At 39.6% G+C, this 13605-nt stretch overlaps 1 protein-coding gene across 1 annotated transcript; it reads left to right on the top strand.

The window, feature by feature from the left end:
• Positions 1–892: 892 nt before the first annotated feature.
• Positions 893–3180, top strand: LOC146476451 (uncharacterized). Its single transcript, XM_085114289.1, has one exon. The coding sequence runs from the start codon at positions 893–895 to the stop codon at positions 2522–2524; it is 1632 nt and encodes a 543-aa protein (XP_084970415.1). The 3' UTR covers positions 2525–3180.
• The last annotated feature ends 10425 nt before the right edge of the window (positions 3181–13605 follow it).

Below are 13605 nucleotides of genomic sequence, written 5' to 3'. Positions count from 1 at the left end.
GACCAAACTGAGGACCCACCAAACCACTAAATAGATGGTTGCCTGCACCCCCCTTCCTCAACCTCAAAAGATGGTTTTTTATTGCATAGCCACCCCTCTATACAGCAGTAAAAAATGACAATGAAATTCAAACCTCACGTTTCTTGTTTATCTAGCAATATTGATTTTAAAGCCAATTAAATGTTGTCGGTATTTTCATGAGATAGCTGGTGTCTTCGATGACCTCCCCCCCACCAGACAAGGTGGGACCTCTTCGAACAAACTTGTCATGACGGGTTCCCTAAGAATACAAAAGGAAACAGAAGAAGGGTTTAAAAGAGAAAACGAGGAAAAAAATGGAACCGAAGTGGGATTTAAAAAAAAAAAAAAAATCAGGCTAAACTTACCGCATATCATAGTCTGAGACTATGATATAAAAGACACTCAAACTATATACAGCAATGGCATGGAAACAGCTCAGACCAACGATCTCCTTTCGAAAAGAGGATAATCGGGGTCACGCGAAGCGAGATTGTGTGGGCGCCCGATTCCGCTCCTAGAAGGTTCCCTTATTGTCGTTTTAAGGGGAGTCGTGTTAATCTACTTGTCGTAGAGACGTAGGAGGGTACGTTTCTAGCGCCTTCTACACAGGTTACTACCTTTATTCTTTAAGGGATGAGCAAACAACACGTACAGGTCGCGAACACTTGCCGAGCGTGGACCCTCGACACGAACAAAGAGCACAAAAAATGGTAAACGTGTCTTTAAATTGTATCTGTTTCAGAGGCGACAAAACCGACAACAGTTTCAGTCATTCTCGGCCGGAAGCCAAGTTTTCTATCTTTCGGTATTATTTTCTAAACTTCCTGCCGTTGTGCCAGTATTTCTAAACAAGAGTGTTTGAAAGCAAGAAATGTTTATCCACACCATTGCAGCGTTCTTTTGGCAAATCCTCTACAACTTCACTCGCAGTGTCGCCGAACACTATGATTTTAACGAAGATGAGAATCTCTCAGAATTGTTTGGCTACAACGCCCTGGAGGACACAGGCAAGGAATGGTATTTTCAACCTGTCGATGAAGTTATTTACCAAGAATATAGCAACAGCGAAGCAACTTCCATGGATTATCTAACGAGAAGCAGTGTTAATGCAAGGTTTATAGATGCGTGTTCCATACAAGACAACGAAGAAATGCAGGAAACACACGAGGATAGAGCAATGGCTTGGAAACAGCTTAGACCATCGATCTTCCGAACAGTGTCGAGTTCACTGTACTTTGGTTTTTTCATATCCGTGTTGAGTGCCACAATCGTTGGCTTTGTCTCCGTTCTCGTTTATTACCTCAGCTATCAAACACTGCTCAGTTGTCAAGATCAATCCAAAGCGGACTCGATTCCAAGTAAGCTGCAGTGGGTAATAACCCTTTCAAAAGTCTTCTTCGTGTGGTTTATATACCACTTGTTTTTTCTCAATGTCCTAATTTTCTTTCGGCCATTTCAAATATCAGGTCTCAAACTAACAATTTTCCTTCTTTGCCTCGTCCCCTACTGTATCGATTCTGCTTATAGAATTGCTATGCAAGTTTTCGGAATCTCAATTGCAAACTTTAAGTTTAAAAGTATACAAGAAATTCCTTGTAGGATTCTATTTTACTTATCTATCTGTTCACAGATTTATATCATCGTGAGGCATTTTTGTAACAGGACTGGAATTATACGTTTCAAGTTGATTTTACTGTTCGTTGTTCCCTGTGTTTTAACAAATGTTACCGCCTTGCTTGTTGCTAACTTAGTCTACCCAGCGTACAACGGACAGGACAAAAACGGCAAAATTCTGATTGCGATATTTGCTCCACTCATCGCAGTTTTCCTCAAAGGCGCATCGCGTATTTGTGTTCAGCGGTTATGGTGCCGAATCAGCCATCCGGGAACTTCTTTCGTGCTGTTGGCCCCGTTGTATTGTGGGTCAGCGATAGTGCTTAGACTTTTACAAGTCGATCTTCAGAGTTTGGAATCCGTTGCACTGATCGGAGTGATTCATGGGATTGCAGAAGTCATTGAACGCAGCAGCATGGTTCTGATAGACCATTTTTATAATCAAGTCTTGGAAAAGAGAAGAATTCCTTTGGGAGGTTTTCGTACTCCTCGTAGAGAGAGACTTGCGGCTGACATCTCTATCATGAGCATGTTATATGAATCAAGTGCGGTGATATCCGTCAACGGCTTTCTGTATTTGTATCAATATTTTTACACACGTGACAATTCACCTCTTCAGTTGCTTCAGTCATTTGCCACCACCACCTCAGTTCCACTTGTTATTGAATGGTTCTTCACCAGTGTCTCTATAGCTATTGAAACTCGCTACCAGAACATGCCAATAATGGCGGTCTGGTGGAAACAATGGAGGAGACACATTATCGTGGCATTTGTTAATATGGTCACTATCTCCGTTTGGTCAAGTTACAGTCTTTTAACGGCTGTACAAGAACTTTTTAAAGACAAATTTCAAGACCACTGCGAGATGCCATTCAGCTCACATGATTAGGATTCATTTCAGTTAGTGCGCAACAAACTCAGGAACTTGGTTGAGCGCGGAATAGATGACTGACCTGAGAGAAAATGATTTCATTAAAATCGCCTTACTTTACTTTCCAGAAATGGCAAATAAGCAGTACTTTCCTGTGGTGCTGTTTATTTTTGCTGCACAAGGTGGTTCTATTAAAATGCCCCAGAGAGGTACCTTATGGCGGTACTGCTCAATTTCAAGATTTTTCAACTAAATGTAGGGATATATCCAATTTTGAATTTCCACGCAGCTCGGGGACGAAAAACAAACTTTAAAATTGGATCAGGGGAGGGGTAATATATTAATTCAAATGATCATTCTCTAGAAGTGGAAATCGAACGTTATTTTCGACTTTTGCACGTGCCAAGTTTCCACCCGAGAGAAATAAGTTTCGCGCGCGATCTCACACTGCGTTTCTCTCTGGAACATCCCCGCGTGCCTCAGGCATTTGAAAGTTTATCTGAAGCCGCACGAGCCCGCACGAACCCGAGTGTTTCCATTTATAAGTGATTTTACGGTTAAGCTATGGTTGCTAAATTTCTTACGTAATCCTTTTATCTCTGTGAATGGTTTGTGATAGATTTACTTTATGCCCGTTTGTTCTCGTCCAACTGACCGATGCAGATTATGGCCGCTTTCCGAAAAAGTAAAAGGAAGGATTGAGGAGAAAGAAATATGAATTTACAATACAAAATATATGTATTGTATTGTCTGCACACCTTGTAACTTTTTACAACTGTAAACGAAATTTAAGTTGATCAAATTTCTTTTCCAATTTCGTCCCAATTTAATCGACCAGAAATTTTGTAACCACTGCGAAGGAAAACGAACGCCTAAGTAAATTTTTGAACGAAAAACAAATATTGTTTTAAAAGCTTCCAATCGAATCAGTGTGTCCGAAAACGTCCCCTGAGACACCTCTTAGGTTTCCAGAGTGACCAGCGAAAAAGAAATAAACCACAAAAGATAAAGTCAGGGTGAGAGTTAAACAGAAAATTCTTTGTCAGGGCGTTAATTGCACTTAAGAATGATCCCCAAGAGAGTTTTAAAATACACCGAGATACCTAGGGACATATACAGGTAAAAAATGCCGACTTCAAAATTTGGTCATTTTTGGGCAAAAACCATGGACTAAACCCTTGGAAAAAAGTCGATTTTTGGACAAAATACAAATATTCTTTTAAAAGCTTCCAATCGAATCAGTGTGTGTATAAAAACGTCCCCTGACACACCTTTTAGGTATCCCAAAATATCAGGGACAAAAAAATAGCCCACAAAAGATGAAGTCAGGGTGACAGTTAAACAGAAAATTCTCTGTCAGGGCGTAATTTGCACTTAAAAATGATTCCCAAGGAGTTTTACGACACGCCGAGATTCCTAGGGACATAAACAAGTGATAAATGCCGACTTCGAAATTTGGTCCTTTTTGGCCAAAAACCATGCCCTTATCCCTTGAAAAAAAAATCGACTTTTGGACCAAATACGTCTAATAAAACGTCCAATAAAAAGCTTCTTAGGCCTCCCAAAATACTTCGGACAAAGAAATGGCTCACAAAAGATGAAGTCAGGGTAAGAGTCAGACAGAAAAGTCTTTTTCAGGGCGTTATTTTCACTTAAAAATGATTGCCAAGGGAGTTATACAAGTCGCTTAGATCCCCAGGGACATTAACAAATGAAAAATGTCTACTTCAAAATTTGGCCATTTTTGGGCAAAAACCATGGACTAACCCCTTGAAAAAAAGTCGATTTTTGGACGAAATACAAATATTCTTTTGAAAGCTTCCAATCGAATCAGTGTGTCCTAAAACGTCTCCTGAGACACTTTTTAGGCCTCCAAGGGGACCAGGCACAAATAAATAGCCCACAAAAGATGAAGTCAGGAAGAGGGTTTCACAGAAAAGTTTTTGTCAGGGCGTTATTTGAACTTAAAAATGATTCCCAAGGGGGTTTCACGACACGACCAGATACGTAGGGACATAAACAAGTGAAAAATGCCGACTTCTAAACTTGGTCAATTTGCCCAAAAACCCTGGACTAGCCCCTTGGAAAAAAGTCGATTTTCGGACGAAATACAAATATTCTTTTGAAAGCTTCCAATCGAATCAGTGTGTCCAAAAACCTGCCCTGACACACTTTTTAGGTCTCCAGAGAGACCACGGACAAAGAAATAGCCCACAAAAGATAAAGTCAGAGTGAGAGTTAAACAGCGAAGTCTTTGTCAGGGCGTTATTTGCACTTAAAAATGATTCCCAAGGGAATTTTATGAGTAGCCGAGATCCCTAGGGACATAAACAAGTGAAAAAAGCCGACTTCAAAATTTGGTCATTTTCAGCCAAAAACCATGAACTAACCCCTTGGAATTAGAAGATGTTTGGACAAAAAACAAATATTATTTTAAAAGCTTCCACTCGAATCAGTGTATCCCAAAACGTCCTGTGAGAAACTTTTTAGCCCCCCCAAAGGACCAAGGACAAAGAAATCTCCCACCAAATAGGAAGTCAGGGCAAGAGTTAAGCACAAACTTCTTTGTCAGGGCGTTATTTGCACTTAAAAAAGATTTCCAAGGGAGTTTCACGACACGACGAGATCAGTCAAAAATGCTGACTTCAAAATTTGGTCATTTTTGGCCAAAAACCATGAACTAACTCCTTAAAAAAACACTCGATTTTTGGACGATATACAAATATTCTTTTAAAAGCTTCCAATAGAATAAGTGAATCCTAAAACGTCCCCTGAGACTCTTTTTAGTCCTCCCAAAGGACAAGGCACAAATAAATAGCCCACAAAAGATGAAGTTAGGGAGAGGGTTGAACAGAAAATTCTTTGTCAGGGCGTTATTTGCACTTAAAAATGATTCCCAAGTAAGTTTTACGACACGACCAGATCCATAGGGACATAAACAAGTGAAAAATGCCTACTTTAAAATTTGGCCATTTTTGGCCAAAAACCCTGGACCCTTAGAAAAGAGTAGATTCTTGGTCGAAAAACAAATATTCTTTTAAAAACTTCCAATCGAATCAGTGTGTCCGAAAATGTCCCGTGGCACACTTTTTAGGCCTCCCAAGGGACCAAGGACAAAGAAATAGCCCACAAAAGATGAAGTCAGGGTGAGAGTTTAAAAGAAAATTCTTTGTCAGGGCGTTATTAGCACTTAAAAATGATTTTCAAGGGAGTTTTATGAGTTCGAAAGATCCCTAGGGATATTAACAAGTAAAAAATGCCAGCTTCAAAATTTGATCGTTTTTGGGCAAAAACCATGGACTAACCCCTTTCGAAAAAGTCGATTTTTGGACGAAATAAAAATATTCTTTTGAAAGCATCCAATCGAATCAGTGTTTCCGAAGACGCCCCCTGACACACTTTTTAGGTCTTCCAAGGGACCACGGTAGAAAGAAATAGCCCACAAAAGATGAAGTCAGGGTGAGAGTTAAACAGAAATGTCTTTGTCAGGGCGTTATTTGCACTTAAAATGATTCCCAAGGGAATTTTATGAGTTACCGAGATGCCAAGAGATATTAACAAGTAAAAAATGCCCACTTCAAAATTTGGTCATTTTTGGGCCAAAACCATGAACTAACCCCTTGGAAAAAAGTCGATTTTCGGACGAAATACAAATATTCTTTTAAAAGCTGCCAATCAAATCAGTGTGTCCTATAACGTCTCCTGAGACAATTGTTAGCCCTCCCAAGGGACCAAAGACGAAGAAATAGCTCACAAAAGATGAGGTAAAAGAGAGGGTTTAGCAGATAATTCTTTGTCAGGGCGTAATTTGCACTTTAAAATGATTCCCAAGGGGGTTTTGCGACACGACAAGATCCCTAGGGACATAAACAAGCTAAAAATGCCGACTTTAAAATTTTGGTCATTTTTGGCCAAAAACCCTGGACTAACCCCTTGGAAAAACAGTCGCTTTTTGGACGAAATAAAAATATTCTTTTAAAAGCTTCCAATCAAATCACTGTGTCCTAAAACGTCCCCTTAGACCCTTTTTAGGACTCCCAAGAAACCTGGCACAAACAAATAGCCCACAAACGATGAAGTCAGGGAGAGGGTTTGACAGAAAATTCTTTGTCAGGGCGTTATTTGCACTTAAAAATGATTCCCAAGGGAGTTTTACGACACGACGAGATCCGTAGGGACATAAACAAGTAAAAAATGCCGACTTCAAAATTTGGTCATTTTTGGCCAAAAACCATGGACTAACCTCTTGGAAAAAAGTGAATTTTTGGACGAAATAGAAATATTCTTTTAAAAAGCTTCCAATCGAATCAGTGTGTTCTAAAACGTTCCTTGAGATAATTTTTAGGACTCTAAAGGAACCTAGCAAAAATAAATAGCCCACAAAAGATGAAGTCAGGGAGAGGGTTTCACAGAAAAGTCTTTGTCAGGGCGTTATTTGAACTTAAAAATGATTCCCAAGGGGGTTTCACGACACGACCAGATATGCAGGGACATAAACAAGTGAAAAATGCCGACTTCAAAACTTGGTCAATTTGCCCAAAAACCCTGGACTAACCCCTTGGAAAAAAGTCGATTTTCGGACGAAATACAAATATTCTTTTGAAAGCTTCCAATCGAATCAGTGTGTCCTAAAACGTCTCCTGAGACACTTTTTAGGCCTCCATGGGGACCAGGCACAAATAAATAGCCCACAAAAGATGAAGTCAGGAAGAGGGTTTCACAGAAAAGTCTTTGTCAGGGCGTTATTTGAACTTAAAAATGATTCCCAAGGGGGTTTCACAACACGACCAGATACGTAGGGACATAAACAAGTGAAAAATGCCGACTTCTAAACTTGGTCAATTTGCCCAAAAACCCTGGACTAACCCCTTGGAAAAAAGTCGATTTTCGGACGAAATACAAATATTCTTTTGAAAGCTTCCAATCGAATCAGTGTGTCCAAAAACTTGCCCTGACACACTTTTAAGGTCTCCAGAGAGACCACGGACAAAGAAATAGCCCACAAAAGATAACGTCAGAGTGAGAGTTAAACAGAAAAGTCTTTGTCAGGGCGTTATTTGGACTTAAAAATGATTCCCAAGGGAATTTTATGAGTAGCCGAGATCCCTAGGGACATTAACAAGTGAAAAAAGCCGACTTCAAAATTTGATCATTTTTGGCCAAAAACCCTGGACTAACCTCTTGGAAAAACAGTCGCTTTTTGGACGAAATAAAAATATTCTTTTAAAAGGTTCTAATCAAATCAGTGTGTCCTAAAACGTCCCATGAGACCATTTTTAGGACTCCCAAGGAACCTGGCACAAACAAATAGCCCACAAACGATAAAGTCAGGGAGAGGGTTTAACAGAAAATTTTTTGTCAGGGCGTTATTTGCACTTAAAAATGATTCCCAAGGGAGTTTTACGACACGACGAGGTCCGGTTAGACATAAAGAAGTGAAAAAAGCCGACTTCAAAATTTGGTCATTTTTGGCCAAAAACCCTGGACTAACCCCTTGGAAAAAACTCGATTTTTGGACGATATACAAATATTCTTTTAAGAGCTTCCAATCGAATCAGTGTGTCCTAAAACGTCCCCTTAGACCCTTTTTAAGACTCCCAAGGAACCTGGCACAAACAAATAGCCCACAAACGATGAAGTCAGGGAGAGGATTTAACAGAAAATTCTTTGTCAGGGCGTTATATTTTGGCCAAACACCCTGGACTTGGAAAAACGTCGATTTTTGGACAAAATACAAATATTCTTTTAAAAGCTTCCAATCGAATCAGTTTGTTCGAAAACGTCCCTTGAGACAATTTTTAGGACTCCGAAGGAACCAAGGACAAAGAAATAGCCCACAAAAGATGAAGTCAGGGAGAGCTTTTAACAGAAAATTCTTTGTCAGGGCGTTATTTGCACTTAAAATGATTCCCAAAGGAGTTTTACGACACGACGAGATCTGTAGGGACATAAAGAAGTGAAAAATGTCGACTTCAAAATTTGGTCATTTTTGGCCAAAAACCCTGGACTAACCCCTTGGAAAAAAGTCAATTTTTGGACGAACTACAAATATTGTTTTAAAAGCTTCTAATCGAATCAGTGAGTCCTAAAACGTCCCCTAAGACACTTTTTAGGCCTCCCAAAGGACCAAGGACAAAGAAATAACCCACAAAAGATGATGTCAAGGAGAGGGTTTAACGGAAAATTTTTTGTCAGGGCATCATTTGCACTTAAAAAGGATTCCAAAGAGAGTTTTAGGACACGACGAGATCGGTAGGGACATAAACAAGTAAAAAATGCCGACCTTAAAATTTGGTCATTTTTGGCCAAAAACCATGGACTAACCTCTTGGAAAAAAGTGAATTTTTGGACCAAATAGAAATATTCTTTTAAAAGCTTCTAATCGAATCAGTGTGTCCTAAAACGTCCCCTGAGACACTTTTTTGGCCTCCCAAGGGACCAAGGACAAAGAAATAGCCCACAAATGATGATGTCAGGGAGAGGGTTTAACGGAGAATTCTTTGTCAGGGCGTTATTTGCACTTAAAAAATGATTCCCATGGGAGTTTTACGACACGACGAGATCCGTAGGGACATAAAGAAGTGAAAAGTGCCGACCTCCAAATTTTGTCATTTTTGGCTAAAAACCGTGAACTAACCCTTTGGAAAAAAGTCGATTTTTGGACAAAATACAAATATTCTTTTAAAAGCTTCCAATCTAATCAGTGTGTCCTGAAACGTCCCATGAGACACTTTTTAGGCCTCCCAAGGAAGCTGGCAAAAAAAATAAATAGCCCACAAAAGATGAAGTCAGTGAGATGGTTTAATAGAACATTCTTTGTCAGGGCGTTATTTGCACTTAAAAATGATTCCCAAGGGTTTTTTTCGACACGACGAGATCCGTAGGGACATAAACAAGTGAAAAGTGCCGACCTCAAAATTTGGTAATTTTTGGCCAAAAACCGTGAACTAACCCCTTGGAAAAAAGTCGATTTTTGGACAAAATACAAATATTCTTTTAAAAGCTTCCAATCGAATCAGTGTGTCCTGAAACGTCCCATGAGAGACTTTTTAGTACTCCCAAGGAAGCTGACAAAAAAAAAAAAAAAAAAAAAAAATCGCCCACAAAAGATGAAGTCAGTGAGATGGTTTAACAGAACATTCTTTGTCAGGGCGTTATTTTCACTTAAAAATGATTCCCAAGGGAGTTTTACGACACGACGAGATCCGTAGGGACATAAAGAAGTGAAAAATGCCGACTTCAAAATTTGGTCATTTTTGGCCAAAAAAAGTCGATTTTTGGACGAACTACAAATATTGTTTTAAAAGCTTCCAATCGAATCAGTGTGTCCGATAACGTCCCCTGAGACACTTTATAGGTCTTCTAAGGGACCTGCTACAAATAAATAGCTCACAAAAGATGAAGTCAGAGAGAGGGTTTAAAGGCCGAGTTTCACGGTCAAGCGCATGCGCGAGCAGACCGGCTCAAAAATAAATTGCACGGGTCGACACTAAATTTGATGCGAGCTTGTGGTGGAACAATCTGTTGAAATCGCGCCCGAAATTAGATCATCCGCTCTTCGTTCTTCACTTTATATAATCTTTGTTTCCTGTTGTAAATATAAGTTCGATTTTTGTTAGGTTAAAAGTGTTTTAGCATCCGAAAACGACATTTTTGTCGATGGATCGGCAAGGAGACGTTGCGGCCGACCGGCGACGGGACGTTCTGTAGACTCTCTGGAAGCACAGAAGTTAAAGCGGACAGAGTGGAGTAGATGTAGAAATCCTGTGTGGTTAACAAGATACGTCCACCAAACGTGGAAAATTGGTAAAGAGATAAGTCTGTTTAAAATAGACAACGATTTCGCGGCACATCTTCTTTCGCTGGAAATGGGAAAGGTCACCAACTGGCTTTGGATGAACTCGTGAGGATTTTCTAGATTTCAATCGTACTGTTTGTTCATATGGAAGTCAACTGTCAAAAACGGAGAATTCGACGGACAAACATCATCAAACATCAGTGTTTTGCTTTGGATGGAAAAAATTGTACAACACTGAGACGCAAAGCGAATAAATATGAGATCAAATGTGCGAGTTAGTTGTAGTCGTATATTAGCGGGCTCGAACAGCGGGCAGTAGAAAAAAATACAAAAGATTTGCGGCAAGCTACAAAATCTATTGTAAGGTATTCATTTATATTTAAAATTATGGTCATTGCGAATGGCAAACGCAGTTTTGATTGGCCACCATGGCAGAGTTTTCTCAAATGCATTTCAGCATCTCGGAAGGACGCTCAGTGTTGTTTTTACTGAACGGTCGCATCGCTTCTTGAAGCTTGCGGATTTCTCGTTCTTCGCCTTCTCGCTGGTCTAATAAAATCAGGCTATCGAGCGTACACACTATAGTAAGTTTATCACTGAATGCTGATGAAATACTGGATTTAAGTCCGCAAGTTTGAGGGAGCTTCTCGGCTTTTCGAACCGCGCGTAATAAAAAAAGGTCGACGCCGCGAGATATCGACATTGTACTAAAATAAAACCGTATACGTTCGCATAAGTTCTGGCATTTCTTCAATGTCATGGGACATTCACGAAGCGGCGCTGCAAAAATCCCCATGAGTTTTAAATGGACAGCCTTTTTATTTCTTTCTGAAACGTGACCGAAACACTGGCCGGTCAGTTTTATTTTTATGCCACCAAGTTATAAGACTTGCCCGCCATATCCTGCCGGTGTTGTGTACTCGCTTCTAATTGGTCCAAAAACAATTGGCTTGACAGCGCTTACGTTATCGCTCGCACATGCGCCGAACCGTGAAAGTCTCCCTTTAACAGAAAATTCTTTGTAAGGGCGTTATTTGCCCTTAAAAATGATTTCCAAAGGAATTTTACGACACGCCGACCTATTGACAAAAATGAGTTTAAAATGCCGACTTGAAAACTTGGTGCTTTTTGAGCCAAAACCCTGGAGTTACCCCTTGGAAAAAAGTCGATTTTTGGACGAAAAAGAAATATTCTTTTAAATGCTTTCAATCGAATCAGTGTGTCCGAAACCGTCCCCCGAGACACTTTTAGGGACAAAGAAATAGCCCACAAAAGATTAAGTAAGGGGGAGGGTTAAACAGAGAATGCATTAAGCTCCTCCACTATTGCTTTCGCGGCATCATTAATGACTGGTTTGCTTCATATCTAAAAAATCGCTTGGAAACTACACAAATAGGTGAACATGTATCTAGTAAAGGCATGATTACCTGTGGTGTCCCGCAAGGGTCTTTCCTAGGCCCATTTCTTTTCTTATTACACATTAATGATATGCATCAGTGCTGAAGTAAGTTTTGAATTTTTCTTTTTGCCGATAAAACTAATCTCCTCTATGTTGATTAAGACTTTATAAACAGTTGTCAATGGCGAATTACGAAACCTTTGCGACTGGTTAACTACCAATGGACTAATTCTCAACGTAAAAGAATCCAACTTTGTATTGTTTCATCCTTACCAAAAAAGGGTTTCCTATTACCCCAACAATATTTGATAGCGAGAAAAATGGAAAAGTTTGTCTTGAGTCCAAATATTGTATTAAATACTCTGGCATCATAATTGATAAAAATATTTCATGGAAATTCCACTTTGATGTTGTCGCCAACAAAAGCAGTAAAATTGTTGGCTTCTTTCCTAAATTACGCTACTTCACACCACGATGTATACTGTTAAACATTTATCAGTCGCTTATCCATCCTCATCTAATTTACGGACTCGCTTCCTGGGGGCAGGCATTGAAGACTTATCTTACGATAAAATTTTATTCTCCAGAAAAGAGCACTTCGCATGATTTATTTCACCGATAGACGTGAACATGCAGTTCCCTTGTTTGCCGATGCGAATTCTTACCTTTGACGTTTCTATACTACGAGTCTGTTTCCAACTTAATGCACGATATTAATAACAGTAACGCGCCTATAAACATCCTGAGACTGTTTCGCAAAACGTCCAATGTCTATTCATATAAAACTCGATCATCCACCTCTGGAAACTTTAACGTTCAAAATTCTAGACTAGAAATACATAAACGTTCTTTTTCGCTGTTTGGCGTAAGACTGTGGAATGAGATACCGCGTGGTATAAGAGATTTACCTAAGAAAGAATGCAAACGAGAAATTCGCCGGCTTCTCCTCAATATTTTGGTAAATGTAAATGACTTTATTGAAACGCCTATCATAGTGCAGAAAATAGGTCTCGCCAATTAATTGCAACAATTAATTGCTTTGTTTTTCGTTAATTTTCCGACTTTTTTTGTTTAGTGTGTGTGTTACTCGTGATTTCTCTAACTTCCCTAAATTATATTTGTTCTGTCTTTGATTGTAATAACTGTAATAACATTAATCTTATTCTTAAACAGTTGCAAGTCTGGCCCGCTTTAAACTTGAACTAGAACTTATCAGGGTGCTATTTGCTCTCAAAAAGGATTCCCAAGGGAGTTTTACGACACGCCGAGATCCCTAGGGACATAAACGAGTGAAAAATGCCGACTTGAAAATTTGGTCATTTTTGACTTAAAACCCTGGACTTAGCCTTTGGAGAAGGGCCAATTTTTGACGCAAGACAAATTTTTTTAAAAGCTTCCAGTCGAATCAGAGTGTCTGAAAACTTTCCCTGAGGCACTTTTTAGGCCTCCCATGGGACCAGGGACAAAGAAAAAGCCCACAAAACATGAAGTCAGGGTTAGGGTTAAACAGAAAATTCTTTGTCAGGGCGTTATTTGCACACATTCCTACTTTTCTGTCGCCCATTCGTTCTTTTTTGTTGCTAACTCGTACTTTTCTGTCGTCCATCCGTGCCTTTCTGTCGTCTATTCGTTCTTTTTTGTTGTTTACTCGTACTTTTCTGTCATCCGTTCGTGCCTTTCTGTCGCCCATTGGAAATTTTTTTGTCCTTCTTTCGCAGTTTTCACGACCGTTCGTACTTTGTTGTCGGCCTCTCGTGCTTTTGTATTGTTCATTCGTACTTTTCTGTCAGCCATTCTTATATTTTAGACGGCCATTTTCTCAGCTGTTCGTACTCTGCTGTCGGCCATTCGTAAGTTTTTGGCGGCCGTTCGTAGTTTTCTGCCGGCCGTTTGTACATTTCT

The sequence above is a fragment of the Pavona decussata genome, unplaced genomic scaffold (assembly GCF_977016875.1).
Source record: "Pavona decussata unplaced genomic scaffold, jaPavDecu1.1 SCAFFOLD_76, whole genome shotgun sequence".
Lineage (NCBI taxonomy): Eukaryota > Metazoa > Cnidaria > Anthozoa > Scleractinia > Agariciidae > Pavona > Pavona decussata.
The sequence above is the reverse complement of the archived record's forward strand: the minus strand, read 5'-3'. Positions and strand labels throughout refer to the sequence as shown.

Bases quoted from the DNA above. Each gene is read 5' to 3' on its own strand.
- LOC146476451 (XM_085114289.1), top strand. From the start codon at position 893: ATGTTTATCCACACCATTGCAGCGTTCTTTTGGCAAATCCTCTACAAC.